General features: G+C 42.8%; 1 protein-coding gene across 2 annotated transcripts in view; it reads left to right on the plus strand.

The window, feature by feature from the left end:
- OGFOD1 (2-oxoglutarate and iron dependent oxygenase domain containing 1) overlaps positions 1 to 11027 on the plus strand; it is a 32260-nt gene extending 21233 nt beyond the window's left edge. For both annotated transcript variants that reach the window (XM_020892753.2, XM_070451287.1), the window contains 9 exons: positions 799 to 915; positions 1483 to 1574; positions 1780 to 1908; positions 2186 to 2299; positions 3697 to 3776; positions 4335 to 4648; positions 7453 to 7575; positions 8000 to 8058; positions 8543 to 11027. In XM_020892753.2, the coding sequence (XP_020748412.2) occupies positions 799 to 915; positions 1483 to 1574; positions 1780 to 1908; positions 2186 to 2299; positions 3697 to 3776; positions 4335 to 4648; positions 7453 to 7575; positions 8000 to 8058; positions 8543 to 8704 (1190 nt within the window). In that variant the 3' untranslated portion in view covers positions 8705 to 11027. The remainder of the gene's footprint in view (positions 1 to 798; positions 916 to 1482; positions 1575 to 1779; positions 1909 to 2185; positions 2300 to 3696; positions 3777 to 4334; positions 4649 to 7452; positions 7576 to 7999; positions 8059 to 8542) is intronic.
- Positions 11028 to 15281: the final 4254 nt, after the last annotated feature.

A 15281-nucleotide genomic window follows, 5' to 3' on the forward strand; every position in this document is an offset into this window, starting at 1 on the left:
TTTGAGCCTGAATTTTGGAGTAAGGAGCTGATGATCTGAGCCATAGTCAGCTCCCAGTCTTGTTTTTGCTGACTGTATAGAACTTCTCCATCTTCTCTGCAAAGAATATAATCAGTCTGATTTCGGTATTGACCATCTGGTGATGTCCATGTGTAGAGTTGTCTCTTGTGTTGTTGGAAGAGGGTTTTTGCTATGACCATGTGTTATCTTGGCAGAACTGTTAGCTTTTACCTTGCCTCACTTTGTACTCCAAGGCCAGACTTTCCTGTTGCTCTAGATATCTCTTTACTTTGCACTTTTGCATTCCAGTCCCCTGTGATGAAAAGGACACCTTTTATGTGTGTATGTATGTGTTCTAGAAGGTCTTGTAGGTCTTTATAGAATCATTCAGCTTCTTAAGAATTAGTGGTTGGGGTGTAGATTTGGATTAATGTCATGTTGCATGATTTGCCTTAGAAGAGATGACAAGTGTTTATAGTGATACGGAAAAGACATTTGCCATGTAATTTTAAAAAAAAGTCGACAAAAAAACCACTGTAGGATACTATTTTTAAAAGGCAAATACATATATGTTGGAAAAATACTGGAAGTGACCATCTCTGTGTGTTCTGTGTTTTTAGAGTTTTCTGCATTGAGTTTTATTTCTGTAATTATAAGAGGAGAAATAGTGTTGTAATAAAGCTGGAGGAGCTGCCGTTACAGAGCACTGGCAGATGGACTGACTGACAGTAAGCACAGAGGCAGGCAGCTGTTCATTGCCCATGCGGGGACATCATGGTGTGCGCTCATCTATTACAGATGCCCTGCTCTGTCACGATGATGAGCTGGAAGGGCGCCGGATCGCCTTCATTCTTTACCTGGTTCCTCCCTGGGATGCCAGCTTGGGGGGCACCCTGGACCTGTTCAGCGTTGATGGTAAGACAGAGGCATGCACTTCAACACCAGCAGACACTTCCAAGTTCTTACACGCAATGTCTGTGCTCGTCAGAGGAGATGGAAGCCATCCATTACCCTGACAGCCACAGGGGCATTGAATGCCAGCCCTGACAGCCATCTCTCTGGGTTGTGCTTGAAATGATTCCTCCAGAGATAAACTGGAGTTGATTTAAGATGAGGAACAGTCAGATCCTGGTTTTGAATGCTGGCCATGGGAGTGTATGTACAGCCGCCCTTGGTTATGAATCTGCCAGGAGATCAGGGTCCTTTTTTGTTTGTTTTTAATGACTGACAGCAGCACTTGACTCCAGAAGTTGTTCAGAACTTTTTCCAGCTTTCATCAGTAATGCATGGTGGAGTAAGAACAGATGTCGCCTAGCAGAACTGTGTTAAGAGAAACAGATGGAAAGGGGTGGCATTTCGGGATCTGAAGGGGACATCTAGCTACCCTTAGAAATTTGCGAATTGTCAAGGTGGAAACAAGGCAGCCTGAAAGTGGCTAATGATGATGAAGCTCGTTTATGGATATGTTCTCTTCCGGCACAGAACACTTTCAGCCGAAGCAGATTGTCAAGTCCCTTATCCCTTCGTGGAACACACTGGTTTTCTTTGAAGTGTCTCCAGTATCCTTTCACCAGGTAAAGACTATAAGCCACAAATACATAGAGTGCCAAAGAGCATGCTTTTCAGTCTCCCCCTTTCTAAATGTGGCAGCTTCCGGTTGGACTACCCGGCCAGGTGGTTTTCACACCTAGTGTAAAGGGTCCTGAAATTAGTGAGCCATGGCTGGTAATCTTCCCCCCTCATCTTTATGCTGATGTGCTGCTTGTCTTGTTTTCTCAGGTGTCTGAGGTCTTGTCCGAAGAAAAGTCACGTTTGTCCATCAGCGGCTGGTTTCATGGTCCTTCACTGCCCAGGCCTCCCACCTACTTTGAACCTCTCATAACTCGGAGCCCTCACATCCCTCAAGATGTAAGTATAAATTCTTGTTGCTGGGATTCTCATCTTAGAAGCTGTGGCATATCATTTGCTTTTCTCTTTTTTATTTTATTTATTTGACTGCACTGGGTCTTCATTGCAGCACGGATCTAGTTGCAGGGATTGCAGGGATCTAGTTCGCTCACTAGGAATTGAACCCAGGCCCCCTGAATTGGCAGTATGAAGTCTAATTTTACTGGTATGACATGATGGCAGAACAAAAGCAGAGGGAATAATTAACTCACCCTTCACATCTGCTGCTCCTTTCCAGCATGAAATTTTGTATGATTGGATCAACCCTACTTATCTTGACATGGAATACCAAGCTCAAATTCAAGAAGAATTTGAGGAAAGCTCTGAAATTCTCCTAAAAGAATTCCTTCAGGTAGGCCAGCAAATCCTGTCTGATAATACCATGTTTGGCACATAGCCTTGCTTCTCGGGTGGGTGAACAGGCATCACTTAGAGAGCTTTTAGTTTTTGTTTTGTTCCTGGTTACAATTTTGTATCATCCTCTTCAAATGATGAAATGATACTAGCTAACATTGGTATCAGTTGCATGTTAGTAGGCTGAGTCTCTTGGGTGTTTATTCCCCAGTTCTCTACACTCTTAATCACACACACACTGTCTCACTCACACACTTGTATACTGTGGGGCAGTGGTATGTAGTTCCCACCCTATTCATTTTGATGACTGGATTACTTTTAAATAATTGTCCCTACATTAACAAATTAGTGACACATGTTTGAGAATGACGAGGTGGCACCTTACAGTGGAAAGAGACCTGGGTTAGAAGTCAGAAGACTATATTCACGTCTTGGCTCTGGTTTTACTGACCTCAGCAAATCACTAGAGGTCTCAGCTTTTATTTCGTCATCAGCTAAACTGGGATAATACTGGCCTTGCCTATCCTGAAGAGCTGTCATGATGACTGAATGAGATCACATAGACAGATGTGGTTCTTCCCAGGTGACCCTTGGGTCCCATGGAATCACAGTCCCAAGAGTTGTCCCTACATTAAAAAAAGGTTGAGACACACTACATCCTGCCTCTTGGAATTATATAGCAGATAATAGCATTTTAAGGAATTTGAGAAGTATTATAGTAAATGAACTTTTTTAATCCTATTTAATTCAACTTACATAAACCATGCTTTGGAATCCTCTTTCCTGTTTCACAACTTATAGGATTACTGTTTGTAGAGCACTCCTTGGGAAACTGCATTTAAACAAGTACTTAGGACAGCCTCTTATGGAGAATATTTAGATTAATTAGTTTCTTGTACTATACTGAACTTTTTAAATTTAGAATGCTGATTAAATGAAGGGAATGAGCAGAGGCCTAAAGAATGTATTATTACATGGACATTTTCATTATAACAGTATATCAGTTGTAATGTACAGTGTATTAATTTAATTAGTTATAACTATACTAATGCAGTTTTCTCCTCACATGAATTAAAGAATCTGCATTAGGATCCTTGTTTTATAAATGCAGGAATCCTAGAGGTCTAGCAGTTTGATATAAGACATACAGGTACATAAGGTAATGGCCTAAATTGACACTCAGGTCTCTTGACTAAAGCATGCTGACAGTTTATCCAGCCTTTGCTCTCACTTCACGCTGTCAGGACTGGGGTACCAGGTGTGAACGGGTGAAGAAGGTCACCTGGCCCCGCTGGGAATGGGCCAGAGTGATTCTGCAGAGCTGCTGTGGCTGCAGCCACCAGTGTGGGATGTAGAAAGCTCTGCTAAGTGCTGCTTCATTTTCTCATTCTCCAGCCTGAGAAATTTGCAGAGGTGTGTGAGGCTTTGGAGAGAGGAGGTGTGGAATGGAGCAGCCGAGGTCCCCCTAACAAAAGGTAGAACTCATCGTTTAGGACATTTGCTTCTGCATTTAGCATCTACCTGGTCTGTCTGTGAGGCTCACCTCTAATTATAGGACATTTGCCCTAATGTTTTGTTCTCAGGCACATCCAGTAGGAGACCCTAACAGGATCTCTTTATTTTTAAATGTTACATATTTATACCTCAGTTTTTTAAACATTTGTTTATTGGCTTTGCTGGGTCTTTGTTGCTGCACTCGGGTTTTCTCTAGTTTTGGCGTGATGGGGTCTCATTGCGGTGGTTTCTCTGGTTGTGGCACACGCGCTCTAGAGCACACAGCCTGCAGTAGCTGCTCCACAGCATGTGGGGTCTCCCCAGACCAGGGATGGAACCCGTGTCCACTGCACCGCAAGGTGGGTTCTCAGACAGGAGGCCACCAGGGAAGTCTAGAGTCTCAGTGTGTAACAAATTGGGGTTCCGGAAGCTCTTCCAGGGAGAGGGGAGAGGGGTGCCAAGCTAATGACCAGCTCTCACCCTGTGAGTGGCGTTCCATCCATGTCAGGTGATGAGCACCTTGCCTTGCTGCCTGGCAGGTTTTACGAGAAGGCGGAGGAGAGCCAGCTTCCTGACATCCTGAGGGACTGCATGGCGCTGTTCCGCTCCGAGGCCGTGTTCCTGCTGCTCTCCAACTTCACCGGCCTGAAGCTTCACTTCCTGGCGCCTTCAGAAGAAGATGAGCCCGAGGACAAAAAGGAGCGAGCCGCAGTCGCTGCTGCTGAGAACACTGAAGAAGGGACTAGTCACAGCTCTTCTGAGCCAGAGGACAGTCGGGCGGCCACCAGCGACAGCAGTCTACAGAGCGACGGACCGACAGACCCAGAGCCAGAGGAGGACGAAGGGAAGAAAGGTGAGCTGTTGTTATGTTGTGTCCTTAGTTTACCATTAGGTAGTCACAGTTCAGTGGTTTATTCAGTTAACAGGTATTTCTTAAGCACTTACTTATGTGCTAGGCCCTGCTTCTGGAGCTGGAGAAGCAGACAGACACAGTCTCAGCTCTCCCTGAGCCCATATATTATAGTAAGAGAGAGGCCAGAGATTAAATGATACACAGACAACAAAATGCCAAATAATATTTGCGGTGCAGGAAATCTGAGTAGGGTTATGTGCGGAGGAATGACCAGGGTGGCCTCTTGGAGGCAGGAGCAGTCTGGGTGAGCTGTCATTAAGCTCAGGTCTGAATGACAAGACGTATCTATAGGAAGAGCATTCTGGGCAGGAAGAATATCCAGCACGTTTTATTAGGCTAACAATAGTACAGGGAAAGACTAGAGATCACTTCAAGAAAATCAGAGCTACCAAGGGAACATTTCATGCAAAGATGGGCTCAATAAAGGACAGAAATGGTATGGACCTAACAGAAGCAGAAGATATTAAGAAGAAGTGGCAAGAACACACAGAAGAACTGTACAGAAAAGATCTTCATGACCCAGATAATCACGATGGTGTTGATCACTCACCTAGAGCCAGACATCTTGGAATGTGAAGTCAAGTGGGCCTTAGAAAGCATCACTATGAACAAAGCTAGTGGAGGTGATGGAATCCCAGTTGAGCTATTTCAAATCCTGAAAGATGATGCTGTGAAAGTGCTGCACTCAATATGCCAGCAAATTTGGAAAACTCAGCCATGGCCACAGGACTGGAAAAGGTCAGTTTTCATTCCAGTCCCAAAGAAAGGCAATGCCAAAGAATGCTCGAACTACCGCACAATTGCACTCATCTCACACGCTAGTAAAGTAATGCTCAAAATTCTCCAAGCCAGGCTTCAGCAGTATGTGAACTGTGAACTTCCAGATGTTCAAGCTGGTTTTAGAAAAGGCAGAGGAACCAGATATCAAATTGCCAACATCCTCTGGATTATCGAAAAAGCAAGAGAATTCCTGAAAAACATCTACTTTATTGACTGTGCCAAAGCCTTTGATTGTATGGATCACAATAAACTGGAAAATTCTTAAAGAGATGGGAATACCAGACCATCTGACCTGTCTCTTGAGAAACCTGTATGCAGGTCAGGAAGCAACAGTTAGAACTGGACATGGTACAACAGACTGGTTCCAAATAGGAAAAGGAGTACATCAAGGCTGTATATTGTCACCCTGCTTATTTAACTTATATACAGAGTACATCATGAGAAATGCTGGGCTGGATGAAGCACAAGCTGGAATCAAGATTGCTAGGAGAAATATCAGTAACCTCAGATATGCAGATGATACCACCCTTATGGAAGAAAGTGAAGAGGAACTAAAAAGCCTCTTGATGAAAGTGAAAGAGGAGAGTGAAAAAGTTGGCTCAAACCTCAACATTCAGAAAACTAAGATCATGGCATCTGGTCCCATCACTTCATGGCAAATAGATGGGGAAACAGTGTCAGACTTTATTGTTTTGGGCTCCAAAATCACTGCAGATGGTGATTGCAGCCATGAAATTAAAAAATGCTTACTCCTTGGAAGGAAAGTTATGATCAACCTAGATAGCATATTAAAAAGCAGAGACATTACACTGCCAAAAAATGTTCGTCTAGTCAAGGCTATGGTTTTTCCAGTAGTCATGTATGGATGTGAGAGTTGGACTGTGAAGAAAGCTGAGTGCAGAAGAATTGATGCTTTTGAACTGTGGTGTTGGAGAAGACTCTTGAGAGTCCCTTGGACTGCAAGGAGATCCAACCAGTCCATCCTAAAGATCAGTCCTGGGTGTTCATTGGAAGGACTGATGTTGAAGCTGAAACTCCAATACTTTGGCCACCTCATGCGAAGAGTTGACTCATTGGGAAAGACCCTACTGCTGGGAAGGATTGGGGGCAGGAGGAGAAGGGGATGACAGAGGATGAGATGGCTGGATGGCATCACTGACTCAATGGACATGGGTTTGGGTAGACAGGGAGGCCTGGCGTACTGCAGTTTCATGGGGTTGCAAAGAGTCGGACACGTCTGAGCGACTGAACTGAACAGTAGTACAAATGGTAGAGAGAAATACCACTGGCTTTGCCTAAACTTACTCTAAAACACAAGAACTAAAGGAGAGGAGGATGAGTGGTTTCTTTCTGCTAAGAACCAGTATCACCCTAAGAAAAACCTGCTTGAACTTGGACAGATAGGTAGAAGGAAATTATTAAAAGTAGAGGAAGTTTAATCATGTGCAGACAGATGGAATGGACACATGTCATTAAACCAGTAAAATGTACAACACCAAGAGTGAACCCTAATGTAAACTGTGGACATCAGTTAACACTAGTCTCCTGACACTGGTCAGTTATAACCACCCCACTAAGACAGGATGTTAGCAACAGAGGAAACTGATAGGGAAGGGCAGGGGCTGTGCGTGACAGGCACAGGGGAACTGTACTTTCTGGGAAATTTAAGTTTTCTGTAAACGGCTCTAAAAAAATTCTACTTAAAAAATAATTACGTTATTTATTAAAATGGGGGGTGGGCGGCTAGAGTATATACTCCATCTGAAATTCATGGTAATGAGTCAACTTTTATTCATTATAAGGCTTATGTATTATATATAGTATTATAATAGAGCCACAGGTCAGCTTCAGGTTTATGGAAATGGTTTCTCTTTAGTGCTGTACTACTCCCAATTATCATTCTTATGCAATCTAGCAGTGGTATCAAGGTCGTTTTTTTCTGACCTTCTGTACGCTTTTCTTAGAATCAGGTGTTCCCACATGCCAGGGGGAACTGAGGCATTGGAAGACCGGTCACTACACTTTAATCCATGACAACAGCAAGACTGAATTTGCCCTGGACTTACTGTTCTACTGTGGCTGTGAAGGTAAGAGACAGTCGCTCCCGAGGGACCCTCTCTAACTGAACCAGTTCAGAAGTTATCTGCCTTGGCTATGATCTTAGATCATAGGATCCTATGTTGAAAGGGTCTTAGGGGTCATGAATTTCAGTCTTCCAGCTCAGAGTATTATTTGTATTTGTGATCGAGGTATAGGAGATGGACCAAATAATAATTCCTAAGAAACCCCCCAGAGCTTTTATGTAAGTGTCGTTGCAGGTATATTTTATATTTTAGTTTTCAGCTCTTACTCAGTGTTGGTTGAATGATAAATTCAGGCTCCTAAGTCAGAGTTGGGTACAACTCAGCTCCCAGACCCCCAGTGTTAAGCAGCATGGAATCAGTGATTCAAATAGACGATGTAACTCTTGCGGTGAGAGCTTTCTGAACGCTGTTTGTTTGCCCCTGTAAGGCTGGGAGCCAGAGTATGGTGGCTTTACCTCCTACATTGCCAAAGGAGAAGACGAAGAGGTAAGTTGCTTCTGATAGCAAACCATCCTTTTTAGTTCTTAAAAATGTTTTCATTCTTCAGAGACCCAACTTTGATGACTTTATGCCAGTGTCTTTAGCTGATAAATCCATGTTGGTCTATCTGGCAGTGGTTCTGATTTCTAGTAGAAAGTACTCAGCATGCAGTAAAGATGCTAAAGGATAATCCCTAGGCATTCTACCCAGCTGAGAAATTCCAAATAAATGAAGAGTCAGGTGGTACATTTTCATGAATCTTTCAAGGTAGGAAAACCTAGATGCATGAGGTAAAACCTTTCTGGGTATGTACTAGAATGGGGCTTGCTGTAATTTGTCTTGAGAGCCAGAGCAATAGCTCTTTCTAATAAAGGATCTTTTAAAAGATCCCTATCGCCAGAGTTTGAGTATTTGATATGGAAAAATCTGTTTAAGAAAAGAGATGAGAATCAGCGGTGTTCTGATGTATCATTGTATTTACCTGTTTCAGCTGCTAACAGTGAATCCAGAAAACAACTCTTTGGCACTGGTCTACAGAGACAGAGAAACTCTGAAATTTGTCAAGCATATTAACCACCGAAGCCTAGAACAAAAGAAAAGCTTCCCAAACAGAACAGGTTTCTGGGACTTTTCATTTGTCTATTACGAATGACAAAGCAGGGCAAAGCTGGAAAAAGACCTTTCCTGAGTACTGGCACAGCTGGAAGAGTTAAGACATCGAATGAAGGAGAGCCACAAGGTGACCTGTGTGACAGCGGTCTTAAAAACTGAGTGTGGCTGTCCTTTAGTAGGGCTCATGATGATTGTCGTCAATTCAGACCTTGAGCTGGGAGCTAGGTACTTACCTCTTGATTTTTTTTTTTTTAAGGGTTTTGTCTTTAACATTCACTTCTTCATTTTCCATATTGGCTTCTTCAATGATTAAAAACTGTGTGTGGTAAAATATACACGACATAAAATGTACCATTTTAACCATTTTGAAGTGTACAGTTCAGTGGCATTAGTACATTCACGTGGTCCTGCAGTCTTCACCACCATCCATCTGCAGAGCTTTCCCACCTTCCCCAGCTGCACCTGTCCCCATTAAATAGTAACTCCCTGCTTTCCCCTCCCTAGCCTGTGGAAGCCACCATTCTACTTTGTCTCTAGGTATCTACTAATATTTGTCTTTTTGTGACTGGCTTAATTTCACTTACTGTAAAATCTTCAAGCTTCATCCATGTTTCTAGTAGTTGATTTTTTTAAAGTATGTATATATATAGAGAGAGAGTCATAAATTTATGACTAGTTTCTGTCCTTCCCAGTCTTATTGGTTTAGAAGATTATAGAACCTCACACCCCCTTTGATTCTGGGCCCCTCTGGCTTCCTCCCACGGCCTGTGGCTTTGTTTCACTGTGACTCTGGACTGTATAGACTTAAGACAATGTTTAGTATATTCCCTTGGAAAAAAAGCCTGGTCTGAAACCACGTGGCCCCGAGAGACTTCTGATCAGTGACAAAGGTGGCTACCTGTGCCCTGTGCAGTGGTTTCCAGGTGCCCATGACTGCTCCACGCTGGAGTCGAGCCTCCAGTCTAACCAGATGATTCTAATCTCATATGTGACTTTCATGTCCCAAATACTGTAGGGTCATCTGTCAAACTAGCCTTTCTTTAAGAGACCAGATGTTAAAGGCCATATCAGAATGCCAAGCAGCTGTCCTGTTACATTCTTTTTCCCCTGCACTGTTCAAGGGGCTGGTATGATACCTGCCGCCTGTGTGCGTGAGTGTGCATGGGTGGGCGCTCACTGTCACTGCATCATGAGGTGAAAGATGCGCTTCTCATTCCATTCCAGTGCTGTCTCCTTGCTAACTTTCTCTTTTTTACATTTATTATGAGCTACTGCAGTAGCTTTTATTTTGGATTTTACAAATTAGTAGGAAAAGCATCGGGCTTTGTCCTTTTTATCTCCTAAAACTTTGAGTACTAAAATTTGCATTTAAGTGAAGACAGTTTCACTTTCTTTAGGCTGATGGTTTCAAAATTTTGATCTTGCACCTCAATCGGTAAAAAAAAAATTTTAGCATGTATGTTTATTATATGGGGTATTTATAAATTTTACACATTTCCTATACTAATATTCAGTATTGGTTGTTATAAAACAGTAATTTTTAAAAGATAAACTAAAATAATACCTAGAACTGGTTCTTATATATTGTCTTTCCCATTGACATGGTGGGAACCGTTTTTCATGCATACTGGTTTGGGGACTACAATATTTTAACCATAGCATAGTGACACTCAGGTGGATTACAACTACTGCTTTGTTTTTGTTGGTTTAAATTTCCAAGCTTGCTTTTTAAGTTCCTGCAGACTGAAGGTCATCCTGTAATATTACTTTTGTTAACATAAAAATGTTTATGTTAGTGGCATAAACCCAGGAATAGGGCTGAGCAGGTGTGTGCCAAGTATGGAAAACAGTTTGAGACTCATTGTTCTAGGTAACATCTAAGAGCTCTGGAGCACTGAGTCTTAAGTCTTAGCATCCTACACAAGCATTAAAATGTACTTATTACATTCTCCTTAATCTCAGTGTGTTTATGGCCTATCAACATGTTTTCCGTACACTAGAGTATTCTGGTGTCCAAGGGGAGAGAATCCCTGAGAGCCAGGGACTGTGATGTTGCTGTCAGTTACATCACCTACAGCGGTACCTCTTTGGCTGCTAAGTGTAACTTGCAGGTCACTTCTGTGCACTGAAGGTACCCAGTGATCAAGAAGTTGTTTTTCCTTAGTATTTCATTCTTCATCTTAGTTTTTTTAGGGCCTGGAGCCACTGTAGACAACTGTTAAGCAGCAAAAGAGGAATTACAACATGGGCATCTTTTTTATACTTCTTTCAGGTACAAGCTGTGATGTTCACCTGTAAAAGTGTTCTCTCTTAATTGTTATAATTCCTTTTAATAAAGGGAGATATTTTTTCCCCAAAGAGAATAGCTCTTTTTATCAGATTATCTCTGTAATACATGTTCATTGTGAAGAATACAACATATAAAAACATAAAGGTCACCCGGAATCCCACCAGCCTGTGCCAGCCACTGTGTGCTGTGTAATGTATCAATTTGGCTAGACTGAACGACATTTCCCAGGATTCCAAAACCTCTTTCCAGTTAGAAAGTCTGTCACTAAATCCGTGTCTGACCCTTGGCAATCCCATGGACTAAATAGCCCACCAGGCTCCTCTGTCCATGGGTTTTTCCAGGAGAGAATACTGAAGGGGGTGTCCAGTTAGACTGAGCCACAAGTTCTTGGGCAAGATATGGAGGGCCAGGATGAAGCAATAGTCATTCTGCACCTCACACACACTGTACTGAATAACTTCCCTAGTGGCTCACCTTCTCAGTGGGAATCCGCGCCTGCAACTGCTCCACCTTCCACTGGCTCTTCTTTCAGCTTCTCTTATGCAGGGTCTCCCCTACGCCATCGAGGTCAGGCAAGAACTGACACGGATTTTAATGTGTCCTGGTGGGCTCCGACTTGTTCTTCCCAACTCTACATCCTTGTCGACTGCCTGTCCTGTGCACTTCAACTTGCAGCCTCAGCCTAGAAAACTTAAGATATCTTTGCCACTCCCTACAGCTGTGTAAGGTCAAGTCCCCTTGACAGATTTCCTTTATCATGTCAACCATTATGTAAATTAAGAACATTTTCATAAAGTTATTTTGAGAGCCTATTAGTATTTCTGTTGAGAAGGAAAATTAAGTATTTAAGGAAGAACCCTATAAATAATCTAATTTCAGTCCCTCATTTAAAGATGTAGAAAAATGAAATGCAGACAAGAAAGAGGCTGTTAACATTTTGAACGTGGCTTTTCTACAGCTTATAGCTTGCCTCCCAAACTCCTCTGAATGTGCTATTTCTTTCCCAAAGAGTACTGAAAAATAACAGTGCTTGGGCTGCCTCTGCCAGACCAGCATTTCCTCAACAAATAATTTTTGGCTGCAATCTCTCTTCACTATCATTGTGTACTTACCACTGTTACAACTGAATGAGAAATACAAACCCTGTTCAAAGGTTCTCGGTAGAGTGAGTGACACCAAAGGCAGGCCCTTCAGCCTGTGTGAACTGGACATTCTTACAAAAACAGATGATTCCTTCTCTGGTATAAAATCAGTCCACACAGAATAGTTTTGAAAACTACTTGGAACTTGCAAATGTGGCTTCATTTCAGGAATAGCAGATTTCTGTACCACACAGATGAAAAGATGACTCATGAGCTAGAGCATATAGTGTGGGCAGGGGCCAGATGGGGAAGAGGCAAAAATGCAAAACACCAGGCTGCTGTGGTGTCTTACTGTACACAGTATCAAAGTGAGACTGCAGTTGACTTAGTTTTGTGATCACAGGACTCCACTGGCAGATTTTTTTTCTTTTTTTTCTTTTTTCACTGGCAGATTTGTAACTGCTAATTATAAGAGGTGAAATGTTAATAATGCTGAAAATCATTCTGGTACAGTACTTCTAGGTTTGCATGATAGTTGTCAAGTTTCTAGTTCGTTCACTCCTGGAGCTGCTGACAGGCTTACTGAGGACAGACACTTCACGGAGAATAGCAGATGCTTTTCTTTGCTCAAGGGATTGGCTCAGCACCATAGGAGGACAGAGCTGCTTAAGTTGCAGCCCTTGCTCTCACTATACCTTTATATCAACATAGAATATAATCAGTTAAAGAACAGACATGGGAGAGGAAAGGTCCCCTGAGAGAGCATTTGGACTGAGCCTTGATGCACCAGAGGGTTTCCCTGGTGGCTCAGACAGTAAAGAATCTGCCTGCAACGCGGGAGGCCCAGGTTTGCTCCCTGGGTCAGGAAGATCCCCTGGAGAAGGACACATCAAGAAGCATCCTCCCAGATACCAGAATCCTCAAGCTTCTAAATGAAAGCAGAGCGTTAACTTAAAGCTACAATAAAACTCAGCAACGAAAAAAATAGAACTTAAGCTGTGGCTTCTAGAAGGCACTCAGATCCTCTTACCACAGAAAAATACAGCAACAAAATAGAGAACTAGCTGATAACCAAACACTTTTCTTTTCCCTAAGCTGGACATGAATGACATCTAAGAGGATAAAAAGTTTTATCCTTTTTATCATTTTCCTGGATTAATGTTTTATGAACAATTTTCATCTCATCTAGCGTTTACTCTGGAGAAGGCAATGGCACCCCACTCCAGTACTCTTCCCTGGAAAATCCCATGGACGGAGGAGCCTGGTGGGCTGCAGTCCACGGGGTCGCAAAGAGTCAGACACGACTGAGTGACTTCATTTTCACTTTACACTTTCATGCACTGGAGAAGGAAATGGCAACCCACTCCAGTGTTCTTGCCTGGAGAATCCCAGGGATGGTGGAGCCTGATGGGCTGCTGTCTGTGGGGTCGCACAGAGTCAGACACGACTGAAGCGACTTAGCAGCAGCAGCAACAGCGTTTACTCACTGGGGAACAGTTTGAAATAGCAGAAAGGGCCATGACTACTTGGTTTCAGAATCCACACTGCAACTTACCAAGCACTGGGACCCTGTGGAAAACATTCTGCCTCTCTGAACTCAGAGACAATAATAAGAAGATCAGATTAATGTGAAAATAACCTATTTATAATCTATAGATCAGGACTATGAAAGATATCCTGCTGCAGACTGACTCCTTCAAGCCTTGTCCATGAATATTTTTAGGTTGTAAGGAGTTTGGGGGCTGAAGAACAACAGAATAACCTTTAATGAGATGATTCCTTAAGGGTCCCTAAAAATAAACAATGCCATACAATTTAAAATCAGCACCAGGCTTCCCTGGTGGTCCAGTGGATAAGAATCTGGCTGCTAGTACAGAGGACACGGGTTCAACCCCTGGTCTGGGAAGATTTCACACTCCACAAAGCCCAGGTGCCACAGCTACTGAAGCCTGTGTTCCTGGAGTCCGGGCTCCACAACAAGGGAAGCCTGAGCACCAAACTATAAAGAGTAGCCCCCGCTTGCTGAAAAAAAGAGAAAGCCTGTGTGTAGCAACAAGGACCCAGCACAGCCAAAATATATAAATAGAATTTTTAAAAATAAAAAAGCAAATGCTTTTAGAAAAACCAGCACCAACTAGAGATTATCATCTCAAGAGGTGTAAATCAGACTATGACTAACCAGAAAAAGACCCCACAGTGGGACTTCAGTTTTGCCAAGTACTCTAGTAAGTACTTAATCCCTGCACTTCAGTCTCCTCTTCTTTGAAGCAAATAAGATACTTTACTACTTTGGAGATTGTGGAAGATAATATACGAGGATGTCTTTTGAGCTTAACAGATTTCAAAATGCAAAACAAAGGTGTTATAGGGACTTAGTCTCATAAAAATTAGAACTCCTCTAATTTCAGAAATGGGAGAGGTAATCCTCCATGGCCAAATGGAGGACACTAGTAAAGTTAACTTAGCACAGAGGAAAGGCCTGGCCTCTCTCTGTATGTCCTCTACGGGGCTGCACATTGGTCAATATTCTGATGCAGAGAACGGGTTAGACAATGTGCTAGACAATTTAAATAAAACAATTACAGCATGCCAGGTGGTTTATGGAATTACTAAGGTGGTTAAACAAAAAACCTGTAGGATGCAATTCCAGAATCTCTTCTAGAGCCTATACTGCAGAACCAGGCTGCCAGAGGAGCTGCTCCTACCAAATCAGGAAGGTAGGTGCTTATGAAACCAGGAGGCACCCTGTATTACGTACATCACCCTGAGCCGCTAAATCAGCTACTGCTACTGGTTCTGAACAGCTTAACTGTGCTGCATTCAAGAAACCTTGTGCAAAACCAGGAAGCTGCCACTCTAGCTTCAGAGGCCCACATCATGCCAGCTCTTCTACTGTCCAGAATCCATTTCTGCTCAATGGCAAGCCTCAGACAGAGAACCTCTGCTGCAACCCACACTGGCCGAATGCTTGCCCAGCATCCCACTTATCTCAGTTCAGATTCCAAGCATCATGTGCCTGCATCTGAAATGGAAGCTGAATCAAACCTCGATCACCAGCTGAAGACGAACTGGAAAAATCTGTTTTAGCTTCCTGCTCTTCACAGGAAAAGGAAGTCATACTCGAAGAAAACTGGAATAGATAATTCTGAGCCAGACCTCCATGACTGCCTTAGAATTCACTCACTTCTCCACATTCAGCTCTGAAAATCCCAAATTTTGTTTTGTTATACAGAGAATTTGATCCA

This window comes from Odocoileus virginianus, chromosome 20 (assembly GCF_023699985.2).
Source record: "Odocoileus virginianus isolate 20LAN1187 ecotype Illinois chromosome 20, Ovbor_1.2, whole genome shotgun sequence".
In the NCBI taxonomy this organism is placed as follows: Eukaryota; Metazoa; Chordata; class Mammalia; order Artiodactyla; family Cervidae; genus Odocoileus; species Odocoileus virginianus.